A 27515-nucleotide genomic window follows, 5' to 3' on the forward strand; every position below is an offset into this window, starting at 1 on the left:
TATACCTTTTTCCACATGGGTTTTGATCCCAGCTCTTCTCTCTCTGGCTTTCTGGGCCATTTCTCTAAGTTTCTCTTCATGTTTTTCCTTTTCTTTTTGAGCCATCTTTCTCTCTACTTGAGCACGCATTTCTACCGCTTCACGAGCCTGTAAGTGAAGTTAGATGTTAAATAAGATACTATCAGGGATAAAGAATTACAGTTGTCATTTAATTTCCTGACTAAACTCTGGCTTGAAAGAACAGTTAGAAGAATTCACATTTGTTACTGCTAATTAAAACAGATTCTTGTCTACAAAAGATAACTTGCCTAGACGACATTGCAAACGGCTTTTTCACTCTGACTCCAATCAATCTTGTAAGTCAGTGTTTCACTAATGCTTTTTCACTGTTTCATTTTAGAAACAATCTAAAAAATAAAATTAAACAAGCAATAAAGCAATTCTCAACATCAATAATAGGAATTGGTAATGTTTTCAAAATCAATCAGATCAACTCAAGATATAGCCGTAGTATAGATGAGCAAGAAGTAATTTACATAAGGGTGCTCACTGTGACACAGAAGATATACTCTTGTATATTCTATGTCCACACCCTGATGCATGTAAACTTAAAAGACACATATTAATACCATAATATTAACAGACAGCCAATACTATGAATGCCATTTTCTGTAGCATTCAATACATTGGTATGTTTATTTTCCCTTCGGTGCCATCTTTTGGAAGACAAAGAGAAATAGGGAAAAATTATGAAACCCAGGAAGAGTAGGTGCCAACCTTCCCAAAAATGGGATCAGTCTAGTGCAGCACCATTATTCTAGAACGTTGTGGGGAAGATGAATCACCAGTAGTGGGGTACGTATATGAGCTTACAAAGGCCAAGACTGAGTCAGAACTGCCACCAGCACATGTCATCTCTGGAACACATACCACATGCGAGAGCCTCTTTGGGTACTCAGCAATGTAGCCCAAGTAACAGTATCTTAGGTAATTTTGAACAGATTTACAAATTATCAAGAGCATTAAACAACTTAATTACAACAGACTAACCTTTCGATCAGCAATGTAGAGGGCTTCGGCCAGTTTTGCAAAATTTTCATTGATGTGAACCGTCTGCAGTCCTCTTCCATCGGCAGCCAGACGTTTATCTAATGGAATTGTATAACCCTAGCACGAAGGCAGGCAGAAAACACTGGTCACCAAAGAGCAACTACAGAGTCTTTAAAACTAGATTTATATATGTCCATTTTGACAACCATTTTAAGTTCTTTCTCCTTACATCTCTTTTTGTAATTAAGCAACAGTAGTAGCAGCTAACAGTAGCGCTTCGTGTGGAGGACTGTTTAAGCATTTTATATTTATGGCCTCATTTATCCTTCACAGCAATTCTATAAGGCTGGTAACATTATTATTTCCATTTCACAGGTGAAGACACTGAGGTAGGAAGCCTAGGTCATACAGTTAATAAGCAGAAGAACTAGCATTTCAGAATGCAAGCTCTGGGAAAACAGATTCTCATGTTAAATTTTGGGTTATAATAAAAGGAAATTAATACCAAATAGCTAAAGAGTTGCTCATCAAGTAAATCTAACAGTTATACAAAGGTAGAAGAAAGCACTAAAATCAGAGTGTCTACAAGTAGCTTAATCTGCTGCACTGCTTTCATGACTTATCAGATTCTTGGAACCCTAAACGTTTTAGTAAACAGAAAAAAGATAAAAGTTTGCTAGACAACTAAGATTCTTTGTTCTGAAATTCTGCATCCTATTTCAACAACTTAAGGAATATGCTTGAACATTTATGTAACTTCCACGCTTAGCTTTATTCTTTCAGACTTTTGAGTAGACTACTAAATAATGACCTCCTGCCCATGGTCTTTATTCCTAATTCAAGGAGTGTTACAGACAGCTCAAGATGCCTCATAGTTATACACACATAAATATGTATGGTATACCAAACGAGACTACCCAACAATCCTTTTGTTTCAGGATGAGTGTATAACTTATTTTTGGCTGTGCTGCAAGGCTTGTGGGCTGGATCTTAGTTACCCAAGCAGGGATCAAACTGGGCCCTTGGCAGTGAAAGCGCCGAGTCTTAACCACTAGACTGCCAGGGAATTCCCTAAGTTCCTTTAATGAATAATTTGTATTTAAATCATGGATTGAGGTGGCCTTCTTCACCCATTAAAAAAAGAATCATGAAATATTTGGGAAGAAAAGGAAATAGTGATAAGGAAACTTACTTCGCAGTATTTTACAGATTATTCATGACTCCTAGATGCTTTGGTGATTAGTATATATACATAGGATTTAAATAATTTATTCATGCATTGTTATAAACAGAAATAAATAGTTTAAAAATGAAAGCACTGAATATAGCCAAACATTTATTTTGTTTTGTCATATGATTATTTAAATTGATCTAAATCCTTTCAGGAAGAATTTCAGATATAAATTTAGGTTTTCTAAAGAATAATATCTTTCACTGATATTGTTACTTCAGTCTACTCATTCCTTCTCTATGTGTTTCCAATAATTACATTTTACCAGGAGAATCTGCATGGAACTCATGTGCCTGGAACACTAACATTTCTAATACATTAACATAAAAAGAAAAAAGTTGTATAAGTTGGGTGTTCCTTCTGGAAAACCTTCAGCTAAATGATATGCTGAGGTTTCATCAAGAAACCCAGGCTGAAGGTCCTACCTGGATGTTTTTCAGGAGGTTCTAACACTAAGACACTAAATTTATGACAAGTTAATTACCTTTGCATTTTTCCAGTTTGAAATACATGGAGGAATCTTCCACTCTTGCTGCTCCTTCACGGTCATCTGTGTTGAGAAAAAAGAGGAAGAAGAGACATTTTTAAGATTTATAGTCTAGCAAAAAACTAAGTGCACCTTTCTCTTCAAAGATAGTTCAATATACACTGATTTAATCAAAGGTCTTAATTCCATTTGCTTAGTGGCACTATATACTATGTTCCCACATCATGGTTTCTAGTAATAACTTTAATATAAAACATGGAATATAATCTATTTTTGACAGTTACAAATGCTGGTTAATATTTTTACATATTTAAACTGATGTGACTACTGCCAGATGAGAACTTTTTCTTTTAGATGCGTAATAAAATATACCTAAAAAAAAAAAGTCACTTGGACTATCAATTACAGACCTAATGATCCCAGGAACTTACTTCCTACAACTATGATAACATCTTTTCAAACAACAGACCCTTTTCATTCCATTAAAAGCAGGGGTTAGGTTATTAATCATAAAGCTAACAGCTAACATTTTATATACATTCTCATACTATGGAACCACATGTTACAGTCTTGAGTGGGTCCCTATGTGATTTTGAAAAACAAGTTAAGAAACAATACATTTGGTGAAAAGTAATAATATAGACATCTAGAATGTATTCTATAGGGGGTTATTTATAAATTAGTAATCATGAGTACAAAAAGAGATTTTAAACTAGAGCCAAGATTACCTTTCGGCTAGGAGAATGCATGACAGGTGCAGGAGGAGAAGGTGGTCCCCGAGGAATTTTCTTATTAATCCTGAAGGATAAACCAAAGCACAACCACAGAATGATATACATTTTTCCTTTTTAGTCAGTAACTCAAGTCTTCTTCCTCATTTTTTATTACGTAAAGCTTCAAACAGACACAAAAACAAGAGAGTGTATAATGAATGTCCATCTATTATACACCAATGTGTTGAGAAGCTAAAGCGGGTGTATTCAATCAAGAATGTGCAGATTAAGACCTGCTGAAAAAGGGGCACAAGCCACCCACACAGGGTCCTCAGATAGCCCTCTCAGCATCCAAGCTCCCAATATGGAGAAGTGAAACCCAACTGGGTCATTTCAATTTAAGATGCAGTTTTAATACATCCACACAATGAAGCATAGTCACAAGATTTAAAATTACTCTGAAGAAAGCTGAGCACCGAAGAATTGATGCTTTTGAACTGTGGTGTTGGAGAAGACTCTTGCAAGTCCCTTGGACTGCAAGGAGATCCAGCCAGTCCATTCTAAAGGTCAGCCCTGGGTGTTCTTTGGAAGGAATGATGCTAAAGCTGAAACTCCAGTACTTTGGCCACCTCATTCGAAGAACTGACTCATTGGAAAAGACTCTGATGCTGGGAGGGATTGGGGGCAGGAGGAGAAGGGGACGACAGAGGATAAGATGGCTGCATGGCATCACTGACTCGATGGACATGAGTTTGAGTGAACTCTGAGAGTTGGTGATGGACAGGAAGGCCTGGCGTGCTGTGATTCATGGGGTCCCAAAGAGTTGGACATGACTGAGTGATTGAACTGAACTGAACTGAAAGACCCCAGAAGTGAGGAGTAAGGAGAGAGCAAAGAACTAGAGGAAGAACAATCCTCTGTCCTAGGCCACAAGTGAGCAGAAGACAGAGAGCAGGGTAGTAATACCTAGCTGGCTGGGACAGAGAAGTCTAACTTTTCCTGGGACTTAACCCTAAGTGGTTATAGTAGTCCCCTGGTATCCAAGGACTGGTTCCTGGACGTCAAGGATACATACCAAAACCCATGAATGCTTAAGTCCCTTACACAAAATGCAGTAGTATTTCCATATAAACTACACACATTCTTCCTTATACTTTAAATCATTTCTATATTATATCTAATACAATGTAAATGTTGTATAAATAGTTGTGGTGGGCATGACATTTAAGTTTCGTTTTTGAGAACTCTGTGGAATTTTTTTTTTCCTTTTTGCTACGCCATGTGGCATGTAGGATCTTAGTTTCCCAACCAGGCATCGAACTCTTGTACCCTGAGTGCTAACCACTACTCCCAGGGAAAACTCTCCTGACTATTTTCAATCCGCAGTTGGTTTAATTTGCAGATGCAGAACCTGTGGACATGAAGAGCCAACTATATTTTAAAATGTTCCCTGGGAAAGGCAAAGTGGGAACTTATGACTGGCATCCTAAATGCAAGTCCTAATTTAAATGTCCAGTTTCTACATGGGAGTAGTGTCATCATACTACAACATGCCTAGGCAGCAATTCGGGAGAAAAGCTGTTTTCCTCAAAAGTTGTTTTTCTTATCACAACTGCTTAGTTTCAACAATTATTAAAACAGCCAACTGTGTCATCATCATCACTACCCACTTCATCTCCACCATATTATCATCATTTCATCCAATAATAATATTTTGCCTTCTTAAACAACAGCTTTATTGAGGCACAACTAATGTACAACTAACTATACATAAAATGTACAATCCAATTAACTTTTGACACACGTAAACACAATCTACTTGTGTGAGCTCATCATCACAAATAAAACACTGAACATACCCATCACCTCCAAGTTTCTGCACGCCCCTTTGCCTATGCCTCTTTTTCCTCTCGTCTCCTATCCACACTCCCTCCCTCCTCACAGGCAACCACTGATCTACTTCCTGTCATTATAGATTAGTCTGCATTTTCTAGAGTTTTATATAAAAGGAATCATACAGTATGTACTTGTTTTTGTCTAGCTTCTCAGCGTAATTATTTTGGGATTCACCCATGTCACTGTACGTATTAAAGTTTGTTTCTTTTTATGGCTTAACAGTATTCCATGTATGAAAGTGAAAGTCACTCAGTTGTGTCTGACTCTGTGTGACCCCATGGACTATACAGTCCACGGACTTCTCCAGGCCAGCATACTGGAGTACGTAACCTTTCCCTTCTCCAGGGGATCTTCCCTTACCCAGGGATTAAACCCAGGTCTCTCGCATTGCAGGTGGATTCTTTATCAGCTGAGCCACCAGGGAAGCACTCCATGTATAGATGCCCCACATTTTGTTTACCTGTTTATATGCTGATGGACATTTCCCTCCTTTGATTATTTTTTTTTAAGGAATAGTGGTGCCTTCTCATGAAACCACCTACTTACTTGAACCTTGGAGGCTCCATTGGATCTTTCTGCATTTCCACCATCCGAATAACTCTCTGTTTAGCGCCAGAGTTGAAAGCCACTCCTTGTTGAGATGGTGTGTATCTACGGAATGTAGATGAAACTACAGGTGTTAACTAGTTGAAGTTTTCAACAGGTATTTTACTTTTATTACAATCCTAAGCTGGACTACATTGTCAGTTTCTCTCACAAAGCAGTAATAGAAAATTGCAGTAATATTTAGGCAGAGCAGATAGTAACAGAGGTAAGAGAACTAACAGCAACTCAGAGTTATAAGCAGAATGTAAACTAGAGTTGTATTAGTTTGCAAATAATCCATCACAGTCCATTTTGAACCATGCTAAGTACCATGTTCAATTTCATTAAGTAAGAGGTCTAGAAAATAGAACCTATTTTGTAAGTCTGCACTTGAAGAAAAAATAATATCCTCAGCAAGCAACTTAAAATTAGTAGTTTCTGAATAATCATAGGCTATAAAGCAGAAAGAATAATGGCAGCAGCCCTACCAGCTCTGAATTTTCCCTTAATATCTATATGTGAATCATCTTTCCACATAAAGATTTAGTTGAGTGAAATTCCTCAAAATTTAGAAGTATTATAAGGATGGCTATTATTATATAAATGATATTAATACATTATTAATATTTATAGCATACTATCAAATAATTATAGTAGTACTGTATTATACAATATTTCCAATGTATTAATGTTATTATATAGATATTATACACATAATTTTAAAATGGAAAACTATAATCACTGTGGTTTACATCATATAGTCCGTGTAACTGTTAATTTCTAAAAGTAAAAAAAATGCTTTAAAATAGCATAACAGCTAATATCTTAAAAGTGGGTATCTTAAAAAATTCTAATTACCATTTGCACTAAGAATCAACAGACATCAAGTAATTACTCAAAAAACTGCATTTACAATTATGACTAAGGATAGCGAAAGAATATCAGGACCCCCAACTCTAATCACTTCCAACATGAAGCTAAAACCTCCAGGCATGATTCATACCGGATGTACTGAGCAGGAGCCAGTTTGTCAGCTGCTCGGACTGGCATGGCTGCTGCAACCTTCTGCGACACAGATTTTTCTAAGGCTACCCTTGTCTTTTCTGTTATCTGAAATAATAAATGCCACAATGAGTGCTTTGAAAGTTAATGAAGATGTAAAAACTCATCTAAAATAATTACACATATCAATTCCCAGTTACCTCTTTAATGGCTTCTTCATCAGGTCTTTGAAGGTCTGGGTCATCTGCATTCATGACTTCCTTGGGAACCAGGTCAGTGTACTTGCTATAAATGACCTAAAATGTTCAAACACAAGCAGGCTTAAGAAAAGCAAAGAATGAAGAGAAGCAACCTCATTAAGTCATTTCAGAAGTCAAAATGTCCTCTCAGCACACTTATAAATTTAGGACACAGATTTTGTCTTTTAGATTTTAAAACCAAGGAAGCTTAAAATATATACACAAATTGCTGCCCTGGCTATAAAAGCTAATAATTTTCCTCTGACCTCATGCATTTAAATTATTTGAGATCTTCTAATCAAGTCAGTATCCAAATAAATTGTGCCAACAAAATCTTACGCATCAGTGATCCCTATTTTTGAGGCTCACTAGGACTTGAAATTAATGATGATATAAACTGCCTAAAGCACTATTATCTTGGATTACAAACTCACTGGAATTTAAGTCAGGTTAGTGAATAGTTTCCAAATCCTGTGGGCCTAAAAAATTTCATTGACCTGGCCCTACTTGTAATGTTTGTCTTTTATCACATCATCTATATTCATAGATAAGAAAATGAACATATGCCATGGTCAAAAAACCCAGAACACATTCTTCCATGGAAAAAAAAAACCTATACACACACCTTATTTCACACTCATTTAGGACTGTTTTCTGATCGGTGGGCCTCTGCCAAATAGAATATTACCGACATTCACGCTCATGTATACTTCTTGAATACTTCCATAATAACCTACATGGCAGATTTTATAGAAAAATAGAGGTATTGGAAATTTAACAAATAAGCAGCATTCTAGGTTTTGATGCTTGAGTTAGGCATTCTTTAACACACATACAGAGAAAGGACAACTTAACAACTTGCTTTCCCCCAATTCTGGACCTTTACAGAATATTGCTCCCAGTTCTTCAACTGGATTCTCAACCTGAGTCTTGATTCAAAGGTCACGCATGCAAGAGTGAGGCCTCCTATGACTACTCTTGCTACAGGAGCAATTCCTCCCCATCCAATCATTTGGTGTCACAGAACTCTATTTGCTCTCTTCAAAGCACTGCTCACAGTACAAAATTATCTGTTTTAAATCTTTGTCTTCACCATTAAAGTAATAACAAAACAGCTAACATATATTAAGCACATATTTTGTGCCACTGTTCGTTTATATATATATGTATGTGTATATATATATATATGAGATTCCTTATATATAAGATAAGAGATTCCTCATCAGTGATATAGGTATAATCGTTGTGCACACCTCATAGGGTTGATACAAAAAGTTAAATTCGTTTATATACATACATATATATATATATATATATATATATATGCTGCTGCTGCTGCTGCTAAGTCGCTTCAGTTGTGTCCAACTCTGTGCGACTCCATAGACAGCAGCCCACCAGGCTCCCCCGTCCCTGGGATTCTCCAGGCAAGAACACTGGAGTGGGTTGCCATTTCCTTCTCCAATGCATGAAGGTGAAAAGTGAAAGTGAAGTCGCTTAGTCGTGTCCGACTCTGAGCGACCCCATGGACTGCAGCCTACAGGGCTCCTCCATCCATGGGATTTTCCAGGCAAGAGTACTGGTGCCATCGCCTTCTCCATATATACATACATATACACATACATATATATATATATATAAACAAATTTAACTTTTTGTATCAACCCTATGAGGTGTGCACAACGATTATACCTGTATCACTGATGAGGAATCTCTTATTCATTAAAGTACTTCCAGTGCTTATAACAATGCCTGGTCCACAGGAGGCTTTCAGTCAATAGTTTTTGTAAAAATGAATGAATGAAAAAAAAAAAAATGAATGAATGTATGACTTTTACAGATACTCTATTCTATGTTAAAGGTGTATGTATACATGTTGGGATTGCAGAATGTTTTATATAAGCTTCTGATTTCCTGGAAAAACCGCATCATGGATATAGGCCAAAATCTCTAGCTTGTCTTTCTCAGGAATGAGAAAAGGGAGCAGGTAAGAAGTACACATACTTTAACCACAAAACATGTTTACTGATATGGGAGCTACTAGTGTCACCACTGGAGAAGGAAAAGGCAAGCCACTCCACTGTTCTTGCCTAGAGAAGCCTGTGGATGGAGGAGCCTGGTGAGCTGCCGTCTATGGGGTCGCACAGAGTCGGACACGACTGAAGCGACTCAGCAGCAGCAGTGTCACCATTCTCTCAGAGTGTTCATTTTGGAAGGTGCTCTGAAGCTCACTCTAGTGAGAAAAGCAAGGCTCAGTGAGTTAAGATCACACAGCCAGTAACTGACCTCAAAATCGAACACCTTTTCAGGATGGAAAAATCTGTATCTTAAGAATTAAAAGTTACATAACAATCTCTGGAAAATACTACCAAAACTATGAAGAGTTAACTACTGTTGACAGCAATCATTACAGGAAAGGATTTTAAGTAAATGGCTCCCTCATAGTCATACATGCTCAACATAAAGTCTCAATACTAATTTAGCATACAAGAGCCATTTGCTGCTTCTTGTTTGGGTATTCCAAAGTTAATAACCCTTTAAATGAGCATCAATAAGATTCTAGCATCTCACAAAGCTGAGTGAAGGACATCTGAAGAGCGAGATTCCTCCAAGGTAATTAACTATAAAACCCCAAATTTTTATTGCCTGAGAACCAAATGTGCTGAAGAAACTCGTATCTCAGGAGACAAAGGGACTGGGGAGGATTATCTGAAAAATACAATATACTTTTGAAGGTATCAGGAGCACAAATGAGCTCTGTGAACAAGATAAAGTAGTAACTCATCTGTGAAACAGAATTTTTTTCATGACTGAAAACTGGCAAAGGACTGGATTGACTAAAAGGATAAGCCTGTCAATGTATCTATCGTTTCAGAGGTAGAAAGAAAACACTATCTTTTGGTTATATCAAAACACTATAGTTTGTGATACATTATGAACAAGGTAACAACATAAAATTTATCTTAAAGTTTGGAGGTTTTTTTTCAGGTGGGGAGGGTTGAAGGCATTCTTCTAGGTAATATCATATATGTAACATTTCCTATATAACTATTTCAGATGGAAAAATGTAAACACTTTTAAAGATTTACCACTGAAGTCACCATTGGACAAAAAAGGGATTTAGTTCTATTGACATTAAATTTTTTTCTCTTTCCCAATTTTGTATTACCATTAAGTCTTATACACAGTATTTACATTTAGAGAGATCAATGACCTTAGACTTGCCCTAGAATATGATCTCTTGGAACTTTGCCTTGTTCACCTCTTATATCTAGAGCTAGCATTTTCCATTCTTTTTTTCTGGCCATACCGCATGGCACATGGGATCTTAGTTCCCTGAACAGGGGTGGAACCTCACTCCTTACAGTGGGACTTCAGAGTCTTAAACAATGAACTGCCAGGGAAGTCCCAAGCATTTTCCATTCTTGCTCTTTCACTGTTAATATTTCAGTGAAAAGTCCCTGGTTTCTGAAGAATACTAGATCCCTCTGATACAAATCAGAAATCACTACAATACAGTGCAAATTCAATAATCCAACAAACCTTTTCATCCTAGGTCAAGGACCCTGCATATCAGCATCCTGAATAATGAATTTTAAAAAATCTTATCTTGTACATTTAGTAGCCAGTTCCTATTACCACAGGAAAATCACTGGTTTGCACACGGGGCAATGCTAACAGCTCCAACTCCCCTCCCAGGATCTTTGAAAACATGTCAAGTGTTCCTGGTTAAAACAATGGTGGGGATGCAGGTGAGGCACTACTGGCATTTAATAGATAGTGCCAGTGATGTTAAACATAATTCAATGCTCAAGACAGTCCCAAACAGTCAAGAAGTGTCCCCCTCCTCTAAATACCAATGCATAGTTAATGTTGAATTATTAAATCCATTCAAAAGCTTTATACATTAATCCATCTACTTAAAAAAAAAAATAAAGCACATATTTATTAAAAGTGTGTAAGGAATTCAAATGTATATTCCAGGGGTATAAAGTCCAGCAAGAAGGAAATAAATCCAATGCGGGTCTCCCGCATTGCAGGCAGATTCTTTACCGTCTAAGCAACCAGGCAAAAGCGGTTCTCCATTATTCAAAATATACAGCTATAATTCCCCCAACAAACACTTTGGAATGCCTGTGTGTCAAGGTGTCAGGCACTAAGTTAGGCATCAAAAAGGAAAATAAAGACATAATCTCTGTACTCAAGGAGCTTATAATTAAACGTCATAGACTGTTATTAGTGAAAAGATAATTACAACAAAAGGTGATGACTGCTACTAGCCACAGGGAACAGGGAGAAAGGACACCCAATCCAGCCAGGGAGATTACGCTGGAATAGAGACGAGTGAGTTGAAAGTAAGAGAATTTAGTCGTAAAAAAGAACACGGAAAGGACTTTCCCTAGCATGAGAGGGCACACAGGGGAAGTTCCCAAGGTAAAAATGTGTCATAACAGGGGAACTGCAAGAAGTTCCTTATAGCAGACATATTACGAGGAATGCCTGAAAGTTTCTTCTTCTGTAACAACAACCTGTAATGTCGATAATTTTGTACTGAAGATAAACAGAATGGCTAAAACTGGACTTTCATTTTTTGGATTTCAATATTCTGGTGAAAATTGATGCTAGGCTAGAAAGGTAAGCAAGAGGTCAAGTGTGTCATTAGGTGCTTGGTTGGTTCTCATCCTAAAGATTATGGAAAGATTTTAAGTGTGCGCGCTTATGCTGTGTTTGTGGGGGGGAGAGAGAGAGAAACAGAAAAACATGAACTACCGTTTTTTTCATGCAGGTAAGACAAATGCCAAGCAGAGGGGTTCAGATTTTGCTGCAGTAAATTACGCAAGAAAAGATAAGGGTCTGAACTAAGTAGCAGAGAAGGAAATACCTGAAAAATGTTAAAGAAATAAGATAAATCATGGTCACTAACAGATGGAGAGCCTGAGGGAAATACAACAGAATAGAATGAATGTTAGGCAAAGGCTTTTTAGAGAACATACTGGCATTATATGTCACACGTGAAATGTGAATATCCTCTGACCCAATACATATACTACTAAGAATTTATTTTATACAAATCTGTTGCTGTTGCTTATTCGTATCTGACTCTCTTGTGACCCCGTGGGTTGTAGCCCACCAGGATCCTCTGTCCAGGCAAGAATAGTAGAGTGGGTTGGCATTTCCTTCTTCAGGGGATCTTCCCAACACAGGGATGGAACCTGCATCTCCTGCACTGACAGGTGGATTCTATACCCCCGAGCCACCAGGGAAGCCGTTATACAAAACACTGATGTGGAAAAGGATGTTACATATGGATCTTGACTAAAGCACTGCTTGCAAAAGTAAAAAACTGGACATTTTCAATGTTTAAAAACAATTAGGGCACAAGGCCACCATGAAAATCTATGTAGATTTTTCTTAATGAAGTAGACCTCTATGTACTAATAAAAATCTTTAAAACAGTAAAAGTAAAAAAAAAAAAAATCAAGTCTATGGGAGTTATGAGAATTAAAATGTCATTTATTTTAAAAAAAGATACATATGTTTGTATGTGTATATATATAAAGTGGGAATACATGTAAAGGTGAAGTTACAAAAGAAAGGGGAAGAGATGAGATCTAGGGTACACAAGAATACACTTGGCAAGACTAGGTTTAGATAGGAGATTTGTTATAGTGACAAAAGGAACAGTCAAGACAAAAAGGCAAGTGCAAGATAAAGAAAGCCAACAATTTTCTTCCAACGGTCTTATCTGCAAATAGATGGCGAGTCACCTGTTAAACTGAGAGAGGATAGAGAAGAGTAGAAATTAAGCTTGGAGGAACATCAAGGGAGCCCAGCTGAAATCTGAGATATAAATTTGCATGACTGCATAATTGTTCTCCCCCTAAACTAGCATCCATAATGGAGGAGCAAACAATGATGTATCATTAGTGCTGCCTTAGAGAGTAAAATGAGAATGTTTGGGAGAGAGAGAAGCAGCAAAGGATAGGTATTGAAGGTTCTCAGGTACTGTCCCTAATACATTCAATTCTAAAGAGATATTTTATCTCTATTTGGAGTATTTATTTATAAGAAAAAGACTAGGTCTTAAAAACAGTTCCTTGGCTCTGGGTGTGGCTGCTCTATGATGAGATTATTTTAAATAAATTTTATTTTTGGTCTTTGGATTACTTTGTAAGCAGGGCCATCCTAAAATGAGCAAGTGCCAGTTTGGTACTTAATCAAGGGGGAAAGAAGTTTATGTGATTTATTCTATTCAAACGAACCATTAAAATAATTAACTATGTACGTATTTTGGAAGAGAAATAGAAAAGATTATAGACAAAACTAAATTTTGGTTTTTTTAGGACTGCCAGAATTGTAGATTTTAAAAAATTTACTAGCACTTAAAAAAGCTAGTACTATAAAAGAACTGTTTTTTATATATGATGCTATATGTCAATTATATCTCAATAAAACTGGAAGGGAAACAAGAATTGTTTTTTAAATGTAAAACAAATACATGGAATCCCAAAGTATTAATATATATAAACCTATCATCAATTTGAGGAATTTCTAAGGAAAAAGGCATTGCTGTTATGTAGCCATATTATATTGTTCATACTGTTATGAAGTCATCTTCAGTTAGCCTAAGTATACTTCATTGTTACTTTTAACATAAACTAAATGGCCAAAGAGTTATCATTTTCATTTTCACACAATTAAAAAAAAAAAAAAAACTTCTCACGAAATATTTATCAATGGGGGAAAAAAATCAATGAGAGGGTTACCTTGTCTTTTGACTGTCCTTGTCGAGCAATTGCATCATACTTAATTTTTCCTTCAGCATCCACCTGAATGGCCAATGCATTTGACATTTTTTTCTTTCGTCCCATATCCAGGGGATACTGGGCCACGTGGATCTCTGGAAAAGCCCCTCCATCTCCAAAATCCTATATAAATAAAGAGAAATAAAAAGAATGTTCAATAATAGTAATTTGAGATTTAAGATATAGTCACTCTTTCAGCAGGTAACTATTGAGCCCTTATGCTAGATGCTAGAGAAATGGCTGGAGAAGGCAATGGCACCCCACTCCAGTATTTTTGCCTGGAAAATCCCATGGACGGAGGAGCCTGGCGCAGTCCATGGGGTCGCTAGAGTCGGACACGACCGAGCGACTTCACTTTCACTTTTCACTTTCATGCATTGGAGAAGGAAATGGCAACCCACTCCAGTGTTCTTGCCTGGAGAATCCCAGGGACGGGGAGCCTGGTGGGCTGCCGTCTATGGGGTCGCACAGAGTCGGACACAACTGAAGCGACTTAGCAGCAGCAGCGGCAGAGAAATGGCAGTAAACAAAGCAGGGGTCACTGATCTTATGGAGTGTACATTTTAGTGGGCAAAGATATAAAAGGCATAATTTTTGCTTGTGATAAATGCCTTGAAGGCAATAAAGTGGCTGGGAAGACAGGTTGTTTTTGATAGTGTGGTTGGGATAACCTTTGTGAAGAGGTAGTATGAGGTAAAGCCTGAATGATGAGAAATCAGTCATGGGAAGATCTGAGGGCAGCATTTTCTAGGCAGATTAAACAGCAAGTGTGAAGGCCCTGCTTCAAGACTGAGCTCAGCATGTTCTAGAAAACGAGGTCCAGTGGGGCTGTAGCTTACTAAGGGCAGAGGTGCAGACACATAAGTGATTAAGTCTGTATGGGAAGACAACAAACATCAGATCATGAAACAGCTGCTAGATCATGGCAGGGATCTGGATTTTAAGTACATGGCAGGAACAAATTAAGCAAAATGTTTAGTGTAAGTATTTTTCATTTTAGCATACATAATTTTCTTAGTGAAAGACAGGTCAAGCTACAGTTAGAGCAGAAATGTAAAGAACTGGGGAGTTCCCTGGTGGCCTAGTGGTTAGGATTCCAGGCTTTCACCATCATGGCCTGGATTCAGTCCCTGGTCAGGGAACTAAGATCCTGCAAGCTGTGCAGCACAGCCAAAAAAAAGAAAAAGTAAAGAATTATACTTCTTCTTCAGATTTTAAGAACATGATACTATTATTCACTGCTTCATGAGAAGCAAATAGGAAGCATCCAGAAATGAGTGTACATTTCTAATGATGATTATATATAATTATTTAGAAGACAGAATTAAGACTTTTAAAGGAGATAAGCTAAGTCTGTCAAATTTAAAATTACAAAAAAGATCTATCATTCAAGTTAACATATGGACATTCAATTTAAAGTTTTATTAAATTAATAATATTTGCTTCAGTTCAGTTTAGTCGCTCAGTCGTGTCCTACTCTTTGCGACCCCATGAATCGCAGCACACCAGGCCTCCCTGTCCATCACAAACTCCCGGAGTTCACTCAAACTCATGTCCATTGAGTCAGTGATGCCATCCAGCCATCTCATCCTCTGTCGTCCCCTTCTCCTCCTGCCCCCAATCCCTCCCAGCATCAGAGTCTTTTCCAATGAGTCAACTCTTCGCATGAGGTGGCCAAAGTATTGGTGTTTCAGCTTCAGCATCAGTTCTTCCAATGAACCCCCAGGACTGATCTCCTTTAGAATGGACTGGTTGGATCTCCTTGCAGTCCAAGGGACTCGCAAGAGTCTTTTCCAACACCACAGTTCAAAAGCATCAGTTCTTCGGTGCTCAGCTTTCTTCACTATCCAACTCTCACATCCATACATGACTACTGGAAAAACCATAGCCTTGACTAGACGGACCTTTGTTGGCAAAGTAATGTCTCTGCTTTTTAATATGCTATCTAGGTTGGTCATAACTTTTCTTCCAAGAAGTAAGCGTCTTTTTATTTCATGGCTGCAGTCACCATCTGCAGTGATTTTGGAGCCCCCAAAAATAAAGTCTGACACTGTTTCCACTGTTTCCCATCTATTTCCCATGAAGTGATGGGACCAGATGCCATGATCTTAGTTTTCTGAATGTTGAGCTTTAAGCCAACTTTTTCACTCTCTTCTTTCACTTTCATCAAGAGGCTTTTGAGTTCCTCTTCACTTTCTGCCATAAGGGTGGTGTCATCTGCGTATCTGAGGTTATTGATATTTCTCCCGGCAATCTTGATTCCAGCTTGTGCTTCTTCCAGTCCAGCGTTTCTCATGATGTACTCTGCATATAAGTTAAAAAAGCAGGGTGACAATATACAGCCTTGATGTACTCCTTTTCCTATTTGGAACCAGTCTGCTGTTCTATGTCCAGTTCTAATTGTTGCTTCCTGACCTGCATATAGGTTTCTCAAGAGGCAAGTCAGGTGGTCTGGTATTCCCATTTCTTTCAGAATTTTCCACAGTTTGTTGTGATCCACACAGAGGCTTTGGCATAGTCAATATTTGCTTAGTACCTTATTAAAACTTAGAAAATATAATTCACACATATATTATCATTTAATTCTTATAGTTCTTCAACACTTCATATTTTCATATGGAAAAAATAAGTTTAGAAAAATTAAAAGTGATTTTTCCAAGGTCTCATGGATAGCTATAAGGACTGGAACCTGTATCTTTTGACTCCAAAAGCCTTTACATTTCCTACTAAACTGAAGTATCTTAGCTCAAGAAAGGGCAAGAAATTAGAGGAAAAATATATTAATATTAATCATTTAGAGGGGATTTGATGAAAAAAAAATTTATGAAAATAGCCACTTTTATATGTCCTCCTCCTTCAAGAAATATCTCATCAGATCCTAGATATATGATTTTCTAGGTACAACATGCTTACTTGCAAAAAAAAAAAAAAAAGCTTACTTGCTAAAGAAAGGTTTGACATCTTTTAAAACAAGTAATAGAGCTGAAGATGTTTTCTTGCAAATTAGGCAGAAAATAGTTAAAACATTTCCCAGAATGGTCCTACCTGTACGTAGGCCATCAATCTGACATATGCTCAGATTTGCTAGAGTTCTTCAACTGTAACAAGTACTTCAGGACTGTAGATGTGGCATTATGTGGTCATTAAGCTTGCCAAAAAATCACAGCTTTTACTTTAAAAACTAGAACAAAATGCTTTCTTCCACAGAATATTCACTCTCCTCAAGAAGCATTCACAATATTTCCATCAGCTGGCCATTTTGGTTTCATTTTCAAATAAATTGGTCGGCTCCACCAGGATATAGGAACCCTATGATAGTCATGCAAGCTTTTAAAAACTAATAGTACTAAATGTTAAATGTCCTGATGCTGAAATGCAAGTAAGGATGCAATTTCTGTTGTATGTAGATGAAGCCTGCCATCCTCACTCTAATCTACCGGGAGGCCAAATGCAGAATATCTATAATCCCTTAAAAGAGACACTCCAGTCTTCTATTAGATAACGGCAAGTACTACCTTTTTGTCCCAGATAAGGGAGCATTATGGCCTCCTTGATAATCATTTATTTTGCTCTGCTTCTTACAAATTACATTATCAGTGAAAATAAAAGCAACAACAAAAATACTTTCAGAGGTGTCAGAAGGCTGGCCTTCAGACACCAGAATTAATAAAGATCAGAGTATAGTTGAGCAAAAACCAACCAAACAAAAAAAACCACCAGGGAATATGTCAGGAGAAGACATGATTTAGCTGGGTGTTGTTCCTCTTCGAGGCTGTACAAAGAATGTGGCAGGCAGGAATAATGACAAAGGAGAGAGGCTGAGAATACAGTTGCTTTTACATAGGTGCTGAGCAACATATTTCTTTTTTTTTTTTATTTGGCAAAACTAATGTGATTATGTAAAGTTTAAAAATAAAATAAAATTTAAAAAAATTAAAAAAAATAAAAAATAAAATCACCCGTCCCTCGTAAGAGTCTAAGTCCAGGTTGGTAAACTTTTGGAGTGCTTCTTTTAGCCTCACCAGAAAGGCAATGGGGTTCTCATTGGGCTCCTGAGTTATTGCTGAGACCCGGGCATAGCTAATTACTTTTTGTTGGGCTGCTTTCAGTCCTGCCTTCACACAGATTAGAAAATGATCTCTTTCCTAGATGTGCTCAGGGTCATTATAATTCCAATTAGGATCAGAGGAGGGGACTGCAGTTTCCCCTACTGGGTATCTATCACTGGACATGTGGAGCCCTGTTGCATACCTCCGGGCTTCCTTTAAGACCCTGGTATGTTCAGGATCAGATAAAGTTTGACTAAATATGACCATGATGTCTTTCCACGTCAAGTCAAAGGCCAACGTAATATGTTGGAATGTATCTATATATTTGCCTGGGTCATCTGTATAGCTTCCCAGGTCTTGTTTGATCTGCCTTAGTTCTAAGAGGGAGAAGAGCTTATGGACCCGGGTTGGTCCGAATTCTCCTCCAGTTTCAACTAAGGGACATACTCGAGCTGGCTTTTGTGGAGGAGGTGCTCCCGGATATGGGGGCACGTTTGGGTACGAGGAAGGAGCACCAGGCAACTCGGGAGCCTTCACGAGGGGGTTCCTTTTCTTGGTTGCCTGTACCTAACACCATTTGCCTAGTGGGCTCACTTTTAGGGCGTACTACAATCCCATACTTTTGGACATAGGGGATCTCTGTCCATTTCCCTTGTCTTTTGCAGAATAATTCTAATTGCAGGATGGTATTGTAATTTAAAGTTCCATCCTCAGGCCAGTGTTCCTCGTCCCCCAGTGGATACTGTGGCCACGCAGTGGCACAAAAGAATTTTAAACGACTTCTCCTTAGAGCTAGAGGGTCGAACAGCTTCCAGTTATCAAGGATATATTTCAAGGGCGTCTGCCGGGAAGTGGATTGGTTATTTCCCATCTGAAAGACAGTCATGACAGGGAGAAAAGAAAAAGACCTCTTTCGATTTCCTTAAGGGTGAGTCTTTCTGAAGTTTATCCTACCCAGAACTGTTGCAACCTGAGAGCCAGGCGTCCCCAGGTCAGGGTGCAGACCCCCAGGCAGGCTGAGGTGCAACAGCCTCCTAGAGATCGAATGCCCGGGCAGGTTGAGGTGTGATGGCCTCCCGAGGATTGGGTCCCTGGGCAGGTCGAGGCGTGACGACCTCCTGGGACCCCTGGGACTAGAGGATCTCCGAACAGGTTGAGGCGTGACAACCTTTCGAAGACCAATCCCTAGGCAGGTCAAGGTGTGATGACCTCCTGGGACCCCCCGGACTGGAGTTTGGGCATCCCCAAGATCTCCAGTGTGACCAATGCTGGGTAGAATTAAGAGGTTTGTAACTCATTGCTAGTTTGCCCACCATGGACGGGAATAAATACGATATAAGTTCATCTTACCCAGAACTGTGAGCAACATATTTCAATCCAATGAATAATTAATTTCATGATCACCACTTGGAGGCATATGAAAAAAAGTTTAGGACTTGACCCTTCCTATTTGTGAAGCAAAATTATAACCATGTAAAGACAGAACAAAACAAAGTGATAAAATTATAATAACTAGGTACAAATGAATAGGCACAGAGATTTTTAATAGGGCAAGTATATCCCTTGGGAAGTGGAGGAGGAAAATTTGCAGGAGTCAGAATGAAAATACAAAGATGGAGAAGAAAGAAGAGGCCTTGGGGAGGCAAGCCTCAAGTGTCTGCATTTCTCCCTAGGTAAAAAAAGGTGATCAAGCATGGGCACTCTGCCCCTGGAATTAGGGAAGGGAATATGCATTGAACTGATGTACAAGATCCTGAGTAATGAGGAGAGTAAGTGCTGCTAACAATGTCTGTTCTTTGCGATCAAGCTAGAGACATAAAAAGATCATTTCAGATTCCTCCTTCTCCCTCACTGCCTCTGAATTAACCATCAAATTCTGTCTCTTATACCTTCTCCCAAATTGATCTAAGCTGTACATTCTCCTATTGAAGATAAGAAAACAGAGGAAGAGAGCTTAGGATCTGTCCAGGGTCACACAAATAGTAAGGAACACAGCTATAAGGAAAAAAAAATTAATAAAAAGAATCTTCTTGTCAGTCTTCTATCCACTACAACTAACAGGAAAGAAATCAGAAAAGCAAATGCTGCCAGTTTTCCCTGGAGAAGAATTGTTTCTTCAGGGTGATGTGGCACTGTGCACGTAGGGAAAGGGGAAGGAAAGGTACCTGAAAATAAAACCATTCTTTCATTTTTCTCTCTTACTTCCCCATTATTTTCCATACACTATAAGTCCCAATTTAGAAAGGGTCTGTTAATTTCTTCTGTACATGAGTTAACAGTTTGACATAAGAGACATACATTGGTATACTTCTCTAGTGATCACAAAGCAGTGAGAATAAGCAAGAACAAAAAGCTCAATCTTCTGAGGGAAGTACATGTCTTGAGAGCTCACAGCTAGAATCTCTATCACATTGGAACTCATATGCAACAGTTTTAGGGTTTACATTTACTTTACAAAGGTACTATAATAAATTTCAGCAAAACCGTTTACCTCTAATAACCGAGGTATCCAGCCTTTCCGGTAACCATATGGGGGAGGCTCTCTTCGGGAGGAGACCAGTGAGGTCTGTCGTGATCTCTGGGATCGTGCCTTTTCTTCAGCCTCAAGCTGGTCCTGAGACAGCTGAGTAGGTGCAGGTAAAAAGCTAGAAACAAAGACAAAAAGTAAGAATTTTAAAAACTCTTACATTTTATCATTGCAATTTGGCTATCAAACACTGTTTTCCTATTATATTTCTTCCTTTGGGCAAAAGAGCAAACTTTCCAATGATTTATGGCAGGGTTGAATATTTGTTGCTTTATTATGCCTGGAAAAGAAATAAGTACTCAGAGACATACAGTAAAAATATCTGACCAGGATGCAGGCAACCAGTGCCCAGAATTAACAGATATTTCACATAATAAAGCATTAGTTTTTATGCCTCCACATTTCTTTTCTTGTAACAAGTAAATTTTCTCAATTACCGAGGGGTCAACTCTCTAGAATACGATGTTCTTAGTGTCTTTAATACCCCTTAAAAAAAAAAAAATGGAATGCCTCACGAATTTCATATTCGCTTCATGTGTGTCATCCTTGTGCAGGGGCCATGCTAATCTTCTCTGTATTGTTCCAATTTTAGTACATGTGGTGCTGAACCGAGCACTTTACTATTCTTATACTCCTTATTTTTAACTCTTTTACCCTTATGCTTCCTACATTTAACTATTTTAGCATCAATACAAAAAAATAAGTATTAGCACTGAAAGTAACAAAGAGGTGGATAAAAAAAGAAAGAAAACACGAGATGCATATTTAAGTGCGTTTTCCCAAGGGTATTTAGTTTTGAATGTAATTTAAAACTTAAGAGGTTTTAACCATTCTTAACTTTTAAGTATGATACAAGTTATTACAGAGACATACCAAAGTACCACAAAAGGATTCCAGTATGTAAATAATATACCCAATGGAAAAGTTAGGGTCCCTTTGTGATTCTTGGCTAGTAAGAATATTTGAATAAGCAGCAGAGCTTATTTATTAAAAAAATATTTATTGGTTGCTGGGGTGCTGGCACTGTGCTAGGTAGGAAAGGAGACGATGAACTGAGAAAGATGGATGGGTTCTGTAGAGAGAGATCAAAATCACACAACTCCGTAATTACCAATTATACCAAGTGATCAGAAAAAGTAGAGTGTTTTGATAGCGTATGTCAGAAGAATCTAATCCAGTGTGGTGGGTCAGGTAATGTGATGGTAAGAACTCTGAGTTCAGAAGCTATCCATGCCACACACTAACTTCGATTAGTTGCTTACCTCTCTGAACTTCAGTTTTCTCATTTGTAATGATGGACCAAAAGATTATCTACCTCTCAGAGCTGTTTTAAGTATTAAATGAGACCACCCATGAACAACGAGGCACAGAGTCTGGCTACCATTCAGTGTGTGTTCCATAAATATTTGATTTCTTGGAGCTGTTCTACAATTCCCCCAGCGTAAGTTAGTTGCCCTTCACCTATGCTCTCACAAGACCCTCTGCGCACCACTACTACAATATCTGTCTTACTGGACTGCAATCACTTATCGATTTATCTTTCTTTCTCTCATTAGACTGTGGGCAACTTGAGGGTAGGAATCACACTTTCTGTTTCTTTAATCCTTAACTCTTAAGGCATTGCCTAACTAGCTCACGATACGGCTTACTTAAATGTTGGCTAGAGAAATAAATTCACTCTACCCTTTGCACTCATCATTTTTCGTTCATGACAAACTTACTGCCTTTCTTTAAACAAATCATCTCTGTATCTTTACATCTGCTTTCCCACTGCCATAGGTATTCTATTTACTTATTAAGAAAACTCTTCGTCAAATTCTTTAGTGCTTGCTTCTTAGTATTCCTGTCCCTGCTCAATTATACCTCCCTACAGCTGTTACCTGACCAAAATAACATTCCACCCCGCTCTTTGCGTCACTCTCTATACCTTTATTTTATTCCTAGTACTTACTACCTGAAATTGTGTTATTGATTTGTTTACTCCTACAGTCTGTCTTCCCTAGAATGTAAACTCTGAGGGTAAGAAGATCGACTCAATAGCAACACTAGCTGGCACACAGCAGACTTTCAATCCATGCGATCCAACACATGCAATTTACTAAGCAAATGAATGGATGAAAGGAGTTAAAACATTCTGGGCTTATACCATAGCTGTTTTCAGTAAACCATGTATACTAACACATAGAGGGATACAAAGTCAGAAACAAAGAAGCCAAAATATTTACTTAGGTTTCATTTCTCTTTTAACTTTTGTTGGAAGAACTAGTTACTAAAATGATCAAAAGGCAGGCAGCTTGTCAAGGCAGAGTTTGGACAATCTAGTAAACAGGTAATCTGGCCTGGATTATAATGAGAACACAGCCTAGCCTTCCAGAGAGTCTTAATATTGCTGTTCCCTGTAAAGGATGACAATTCCATGAGGTACTTTCCAATGGTAGGGGTGGGCTGCTTAAGTGAGCACAAGTCTACCTCAGTATTTCTCAACTGGGGGCAAAATAACTACAGTGCAGATATCTGACAATATCTGGAGACATTTTGTTTTAACTTGTGAGGCAGAGGGAGGAGAAGGGGTGGGGATGCCACTGGCATCTACTGGGTACAAGCTACAGATACTCATGAACATCTTAATACAGGCAGGGCAGCCCCATACAAGAATGAATTATCCAGCCCCCAATGTCAACAGAGCCACTGTGGAGACATCTTAGTCTATCCTTCCTTTTTACTAGTCTCTGCCGTTAAGAATCTCTGGGAGATCTTAGAGATAACTACACTTCACCTGGAAACTTGAGACTCTGTATAGAAACCAAATCAGCTAGAACTCCGCAAAATCAGAAAGCTATGTAAGTCCCCAAGACAAGCTATTTAATGACTGCACTCTGCTATGGCAATTTTAAGCACCCAATACTGACAAGATCTCTGGTATTTTTGCTCTGTGTCCTTTTCAATTCTATCTTTTCCACAAAGCCTTTCCTCCTAACACTACTAGTCTGTCACACTGCCTCCCACCTGGAGGGCACTCACTCGAATGTTTGCTGCCTGCAACGCTTACTAAAGAAAACGCTCCAGTTCATTCAGCCCATTCCATCTAATTCTTTTTGCACTTCAGGCTAGTACTACATAATAAGCATTCTGTATTATTCTTCGTTTCATATCTGTAGGCCTTGTACCCCAATCTTCCCTACTGCCAAAGACTGTCAGATTTCCTTCTGTATACACACAAATCCTAGGACAGAGCAAGGCACCCGAAAGAAATCTCTTATCCAAGTATTTTTAGGGTTCATAACGGTCATCAGCCAAGACAAAGGCGAACGAGGAGAATGAAGAGTGTCAGGGGAGCTGAGGCAGATGTCCTAACGCGATTCCTTTCTTTAACCTCTTGGGCACTCAACTTTTCCATTGCAGTTCGTTTGCGTGGAAACTTTTCCACTTAGATGGGGCAGCAAGCTCGGAGTTACGTAACTTCTTGGAATCTCTTCCTTAAGCATCTTTTCTTTAAAGGCGGGGACCACTTTAATCACTTGCAGTTGCCAAGGCAACCGGGAACAGCAAAAATCATACGCGGTTCTATCTACAGGAAGAAATTCTAAAAAAGCCCAAAGTTAAAAGTGCGGGCAGCGGCGCGAACTAGCAGACAGCGGCCACTACTGTAGCTTTTGATTTTAAATCTCCTTCAGTACCGCTCTCCCCCGCCCCCCTTTTTTTTTTTCCAGGAGTCCTGGTTTCGGACAGAAACAGAAGAAAAGATTTCGGCGAAAAAACAGCCAGGCAGTCGCCGTCTCTCGCCCGCTCTACTCCGCCCAAATAAGCCCCTGCCCTCCACACACACCCATCGCGCCCACCCGAGCCGCGGACCAGAGGCGGAGCCCTCCACATCCCAAGACGCTCAAACGAAAAACACGCGGGACTCCCCGGTCTCTCAGGCCAGAGACCTACTGGCCACGCCGCGACTTTCGGCCCTAGTGAGGGGGCGAAGACAACCCGGGAAGCCGCTGAGTAAAGACGCCAGCTTCGGCGAGGCCTAGCCGTTCCGGCGGCCGGCAGGAGAGCCCAGCCGTGGCCTCGGCCTACAGTTGCTCTGTGGCCCGGGCCGGCTGACGGCCCGCAGAGTGTGGGCAGAGAAATGAAAAAGGTGGGTACTCCCAGACCCTTCCGTATCGAGGAACCGAATCAACAAACCCACCTGGTGAGCGCCATCTTCTTCCGCTTCTTCCAGCGCGAGCGACAGCACCGCGGGGCGGGCCTTTCCCGGGCGGAGAGCTGTGGAAAGGAAGGAACGCGCGGTGCGCAGGCGCCCCCAGTCGAACGGCCTTCTGGGACTTGTAGTTCTTGAGCAAGACTACAATTCGGTTCCATTCTCAACCAGAGTTCTGGGATACACGGTTCAGTTAAGGAAAACCAAAACGCATCGCTCTTACACTATGGCATGATAGAGCATTCCCTAAGGAAGATACTAACGAAGTTTAGATGCCTTTTAAGTCGCGTTATTTTCAGTTCAGTTCAGTCGCTCAGTTGTGTCCGACTCTTTGCGACCCCATGGACTGCAGCACACCAAGCTTCCCTGTCCATCACCAACTCCCAGAGCTTACTTAAACTTAGGTCCATCGAGTCAGTGATGCCATCCAACCGTCTCATCCCTATCCGTTTCTCCTCCCAACTTCAATCTTTTCCAGCATCAGGGTCTTTTCAAATGAGTCAGTTCTTCACATCAGGTGGCCAAAGTATTGGAGTTTCAGCTTCAGCATCAGTCCTTCCATTGAATATTCAGGACTGATTTCCTTTAGGATGGACTGGTTGGATGTCCTTAGAGTCCAAGGCACTCTCAAGAGTCTTCTCCAACACCACAGTTCAAAAGCACCAATTCTTTCCCGCTATGCTTTATTAATAGTCCAACTCTCACATCCATAGGTGACTACTAGAAAAACCACAGCTTTGACTAGACGAACGTTTGTCAGCAAAGTAATGTCTCTGCTTTTTAATATGCTTGTCTAGCTTGGTCATAGCTTTTCTTCCAAGGAGCAAGCGTCCTTTAATTTCATGGCTGCAGTCACCATCTGCAGTGATTTCGGAGCCCAAGAAAATAAAGTCTGACACTGTTTCCGTTGTTTCCCTATCTATTTGCCACGAAGTGATGGAACTGGATGGATGCCATGATCTTAGTTTTCTGAGTGTTGAGTTTTAAGCCAACTTTTTCACTCTCCTCTTTCACTTTCATCAAAAGGCTCTTTAGTTTCTCTTCGCTTTCTGCCCTAAGGGTGGTGTCATCTGCATATCTAAGGTTATTGATATTTCTCCCAGGCAATCTTGATTCCAGCTTCTGCTTCATCCAGCCCAGCATTTTGCATGATGTACTCTGCATATAAGTGAAATAAACAGGGTGACAATATACAGCCTTGACATACTCCTTTCCCCATTTGGAGCCAGCCTACTGTTCCATGTCCAGTTCTAACTGTTGCTTCTTGACCTGCATACAGATTTCTCAGATGGCAGGTAAGGTGGTCTGGTATTTCCATCTCTTTCAGAATTTTCCACAGTTTATTGTGATCCACACAGTCAAAGGCTTTGGCATAGTCAATAAAGCAGAAATATATGTTTTTCTGGAACTCTCTTGCTTTTTTGATGATGCAACGGATGTTGGCAATTTGATCTCTGGTTCCTCTGCCTTTCCTAAATCCAGCTTGAACATCTGGAAGTTCTGAGTTCACATACTGTTGAAGCCTGGCTTGGAGGGTTTTGAGCATTACTTTGCTAGCATGTGAAATGAGTGAAATTTTGCAGTATTATTTGCAATAACAATATTAATAGTATTAAATTGTGCACTTTATTTTACTCCCCATTTAATCTAATTTCCTTTGTTGTGGTCCCAAATGTAGAAGACATTTTCATTCCAAAATGGAGGCGACATTCCCAAATGGGAACAACAATGTTAAATGAAAGGATTGACGGGTTAAATAAGGGAGTTGACGAGTTGAATAAAAGGGAGATCTTGGGGAGATCTGGGTTCGATCCCTGGGTTGGGAAGATCCCCTGGAGAAGGGAAAGGCTACCCACTGCAGTATTCTGGCCTGGAGAATTCCATGGACTGTATAGTCCATGGGGTCTATACAGTTTGTAGATAAATACAGTCCAGAGAATTCCATGGACAACTGTCTATGGGGTCGCAAAGAGTCAGACACGACTGAGCGATCAGAACACATAGACATGTTTCTTCACTTTGCTTTTTCCACTTGTTAATATATCTTGGAGATCACTCCTTTGCAGCATATAGAGATTACATCGGAGGTTCCGAGCAGAGAATAAACTTGGTCTGACTTATGTTTTAAGACTTATGTTTTAATACATTATGGCTACTGTATTAAAAATGGATTCCAAGAAGCAAGGAAGGAAATGGGGAGACCAGTGGGTAACTTTTAAGATAATTTGGGGAGAGATGCTGATGGCTTAGGCAGGGAGTTAGCAGTGGATATGATAAGGCGAAGTTGGAATCTGGATCTATTTCAAAGGTATAAACAACAAATTTTGATGATGGAATTGATGTTAGGTATAAAAGAGAGTTCCAAATAGGAAAAGGAGTACGTCAAGGCTGTATATTGTCACCCTGCTTATTTAACTTCTATGCAGAGTACATCATGAGAAATGCTGGGCTGGAAGAAGCACAAGCTGGAATCAACGTTGCCGGGAGAAATATCAATAACCTCAGATATGCAGATGACATCACCCTTATAGAAGAAAGTGAAGAACTAAAAAGCCTCTTGATGAAAGTGAAAGAGGAGAGTGAAAAAGTTGGCTTAAAGCTCAACATTCAGAAAACTAAGATCATGGCATCCAGTCCCATCACTTCATGGGAAATAGATGGGTGAACAGTGGAAACAGTGTCAGACTTTATTTTTCTGGGATCCAAAATCACTGCAGATGGTGACTGCAGCCATGAAATAA

The 27515-nt window shown here is 39.2% G+C and overlaps 1 protein-coding gene and 1 pseudogene across 2 annotated transcripts in view; both read right to left on the minus strand.

Moving 5' to 3' along the window:
- The window catches only part of SNW1 (SNW domain containing 1), a 36041-nt gene extending 11171 nt beyond the window's left edge, over positions 1-24870 (minus strand). The window contains exons 1-10 of one of the 2 annotated variants that reach the window (XM_061429597.1): positions 24763-24870; positions 20547-20700; positions 13968-14129; positions 7165-7260; positions 6966-7072; positions 5924-6028; positions 3497-3566; positions 2766-2831; positions 1051-1167; positions 6-147 (exon numbers count right to left, since the gene is read on the minus strand). In XM_061429597.1, the coding sequence (XP_061285581.1) occupies positions 6-147; positions 1051-1167; positions 2766-2831; positions 3497-3566; positions 5924-6028; positions 6966-7072; positions 7165-7260; positions 13968-14129; positions 20547-20700; positions 24763-24776 (1033 nt within the window). In that variant the 5' untranslated portion in view covers positions 24777-24870. Of the gene's footprint in view, positions 1-5; positions 148-1050; positions 1168-2765; positions 2832-3496; positions 3567-5923; positions 6029-6965; positions 7073-7164; positions 7261-13967; positions 14130-20546; positions 20701-23971; positions 24338-24762 lie in introns of those variants that run through there. The other variant, XM_061429598.1, reaches the window with a different exon arrangement.
- LOC133256347 (U6 spliceosomal RNA) lies at positions 21078-21198 on the minus strand (annotated as a pseudogene).
- Positions 24871-27515: the final 2645 nt, after the last annotated feature.

This window comes from Bos javanicus, chromosome 10 (genome assembly GCF_032452875.1).
Source record: "Bos javanicus breed banteng chromosome 10, ARS-OSU_banteng_1.0, whole genome shotgun sequence".
NCBI classification, from domain to species: domain Eukaryota; kingdom Metazoa; phylum Chordata; class Mammalia; order Artiodactyla; family Bovidae; genus Bos; species Bos javanicus.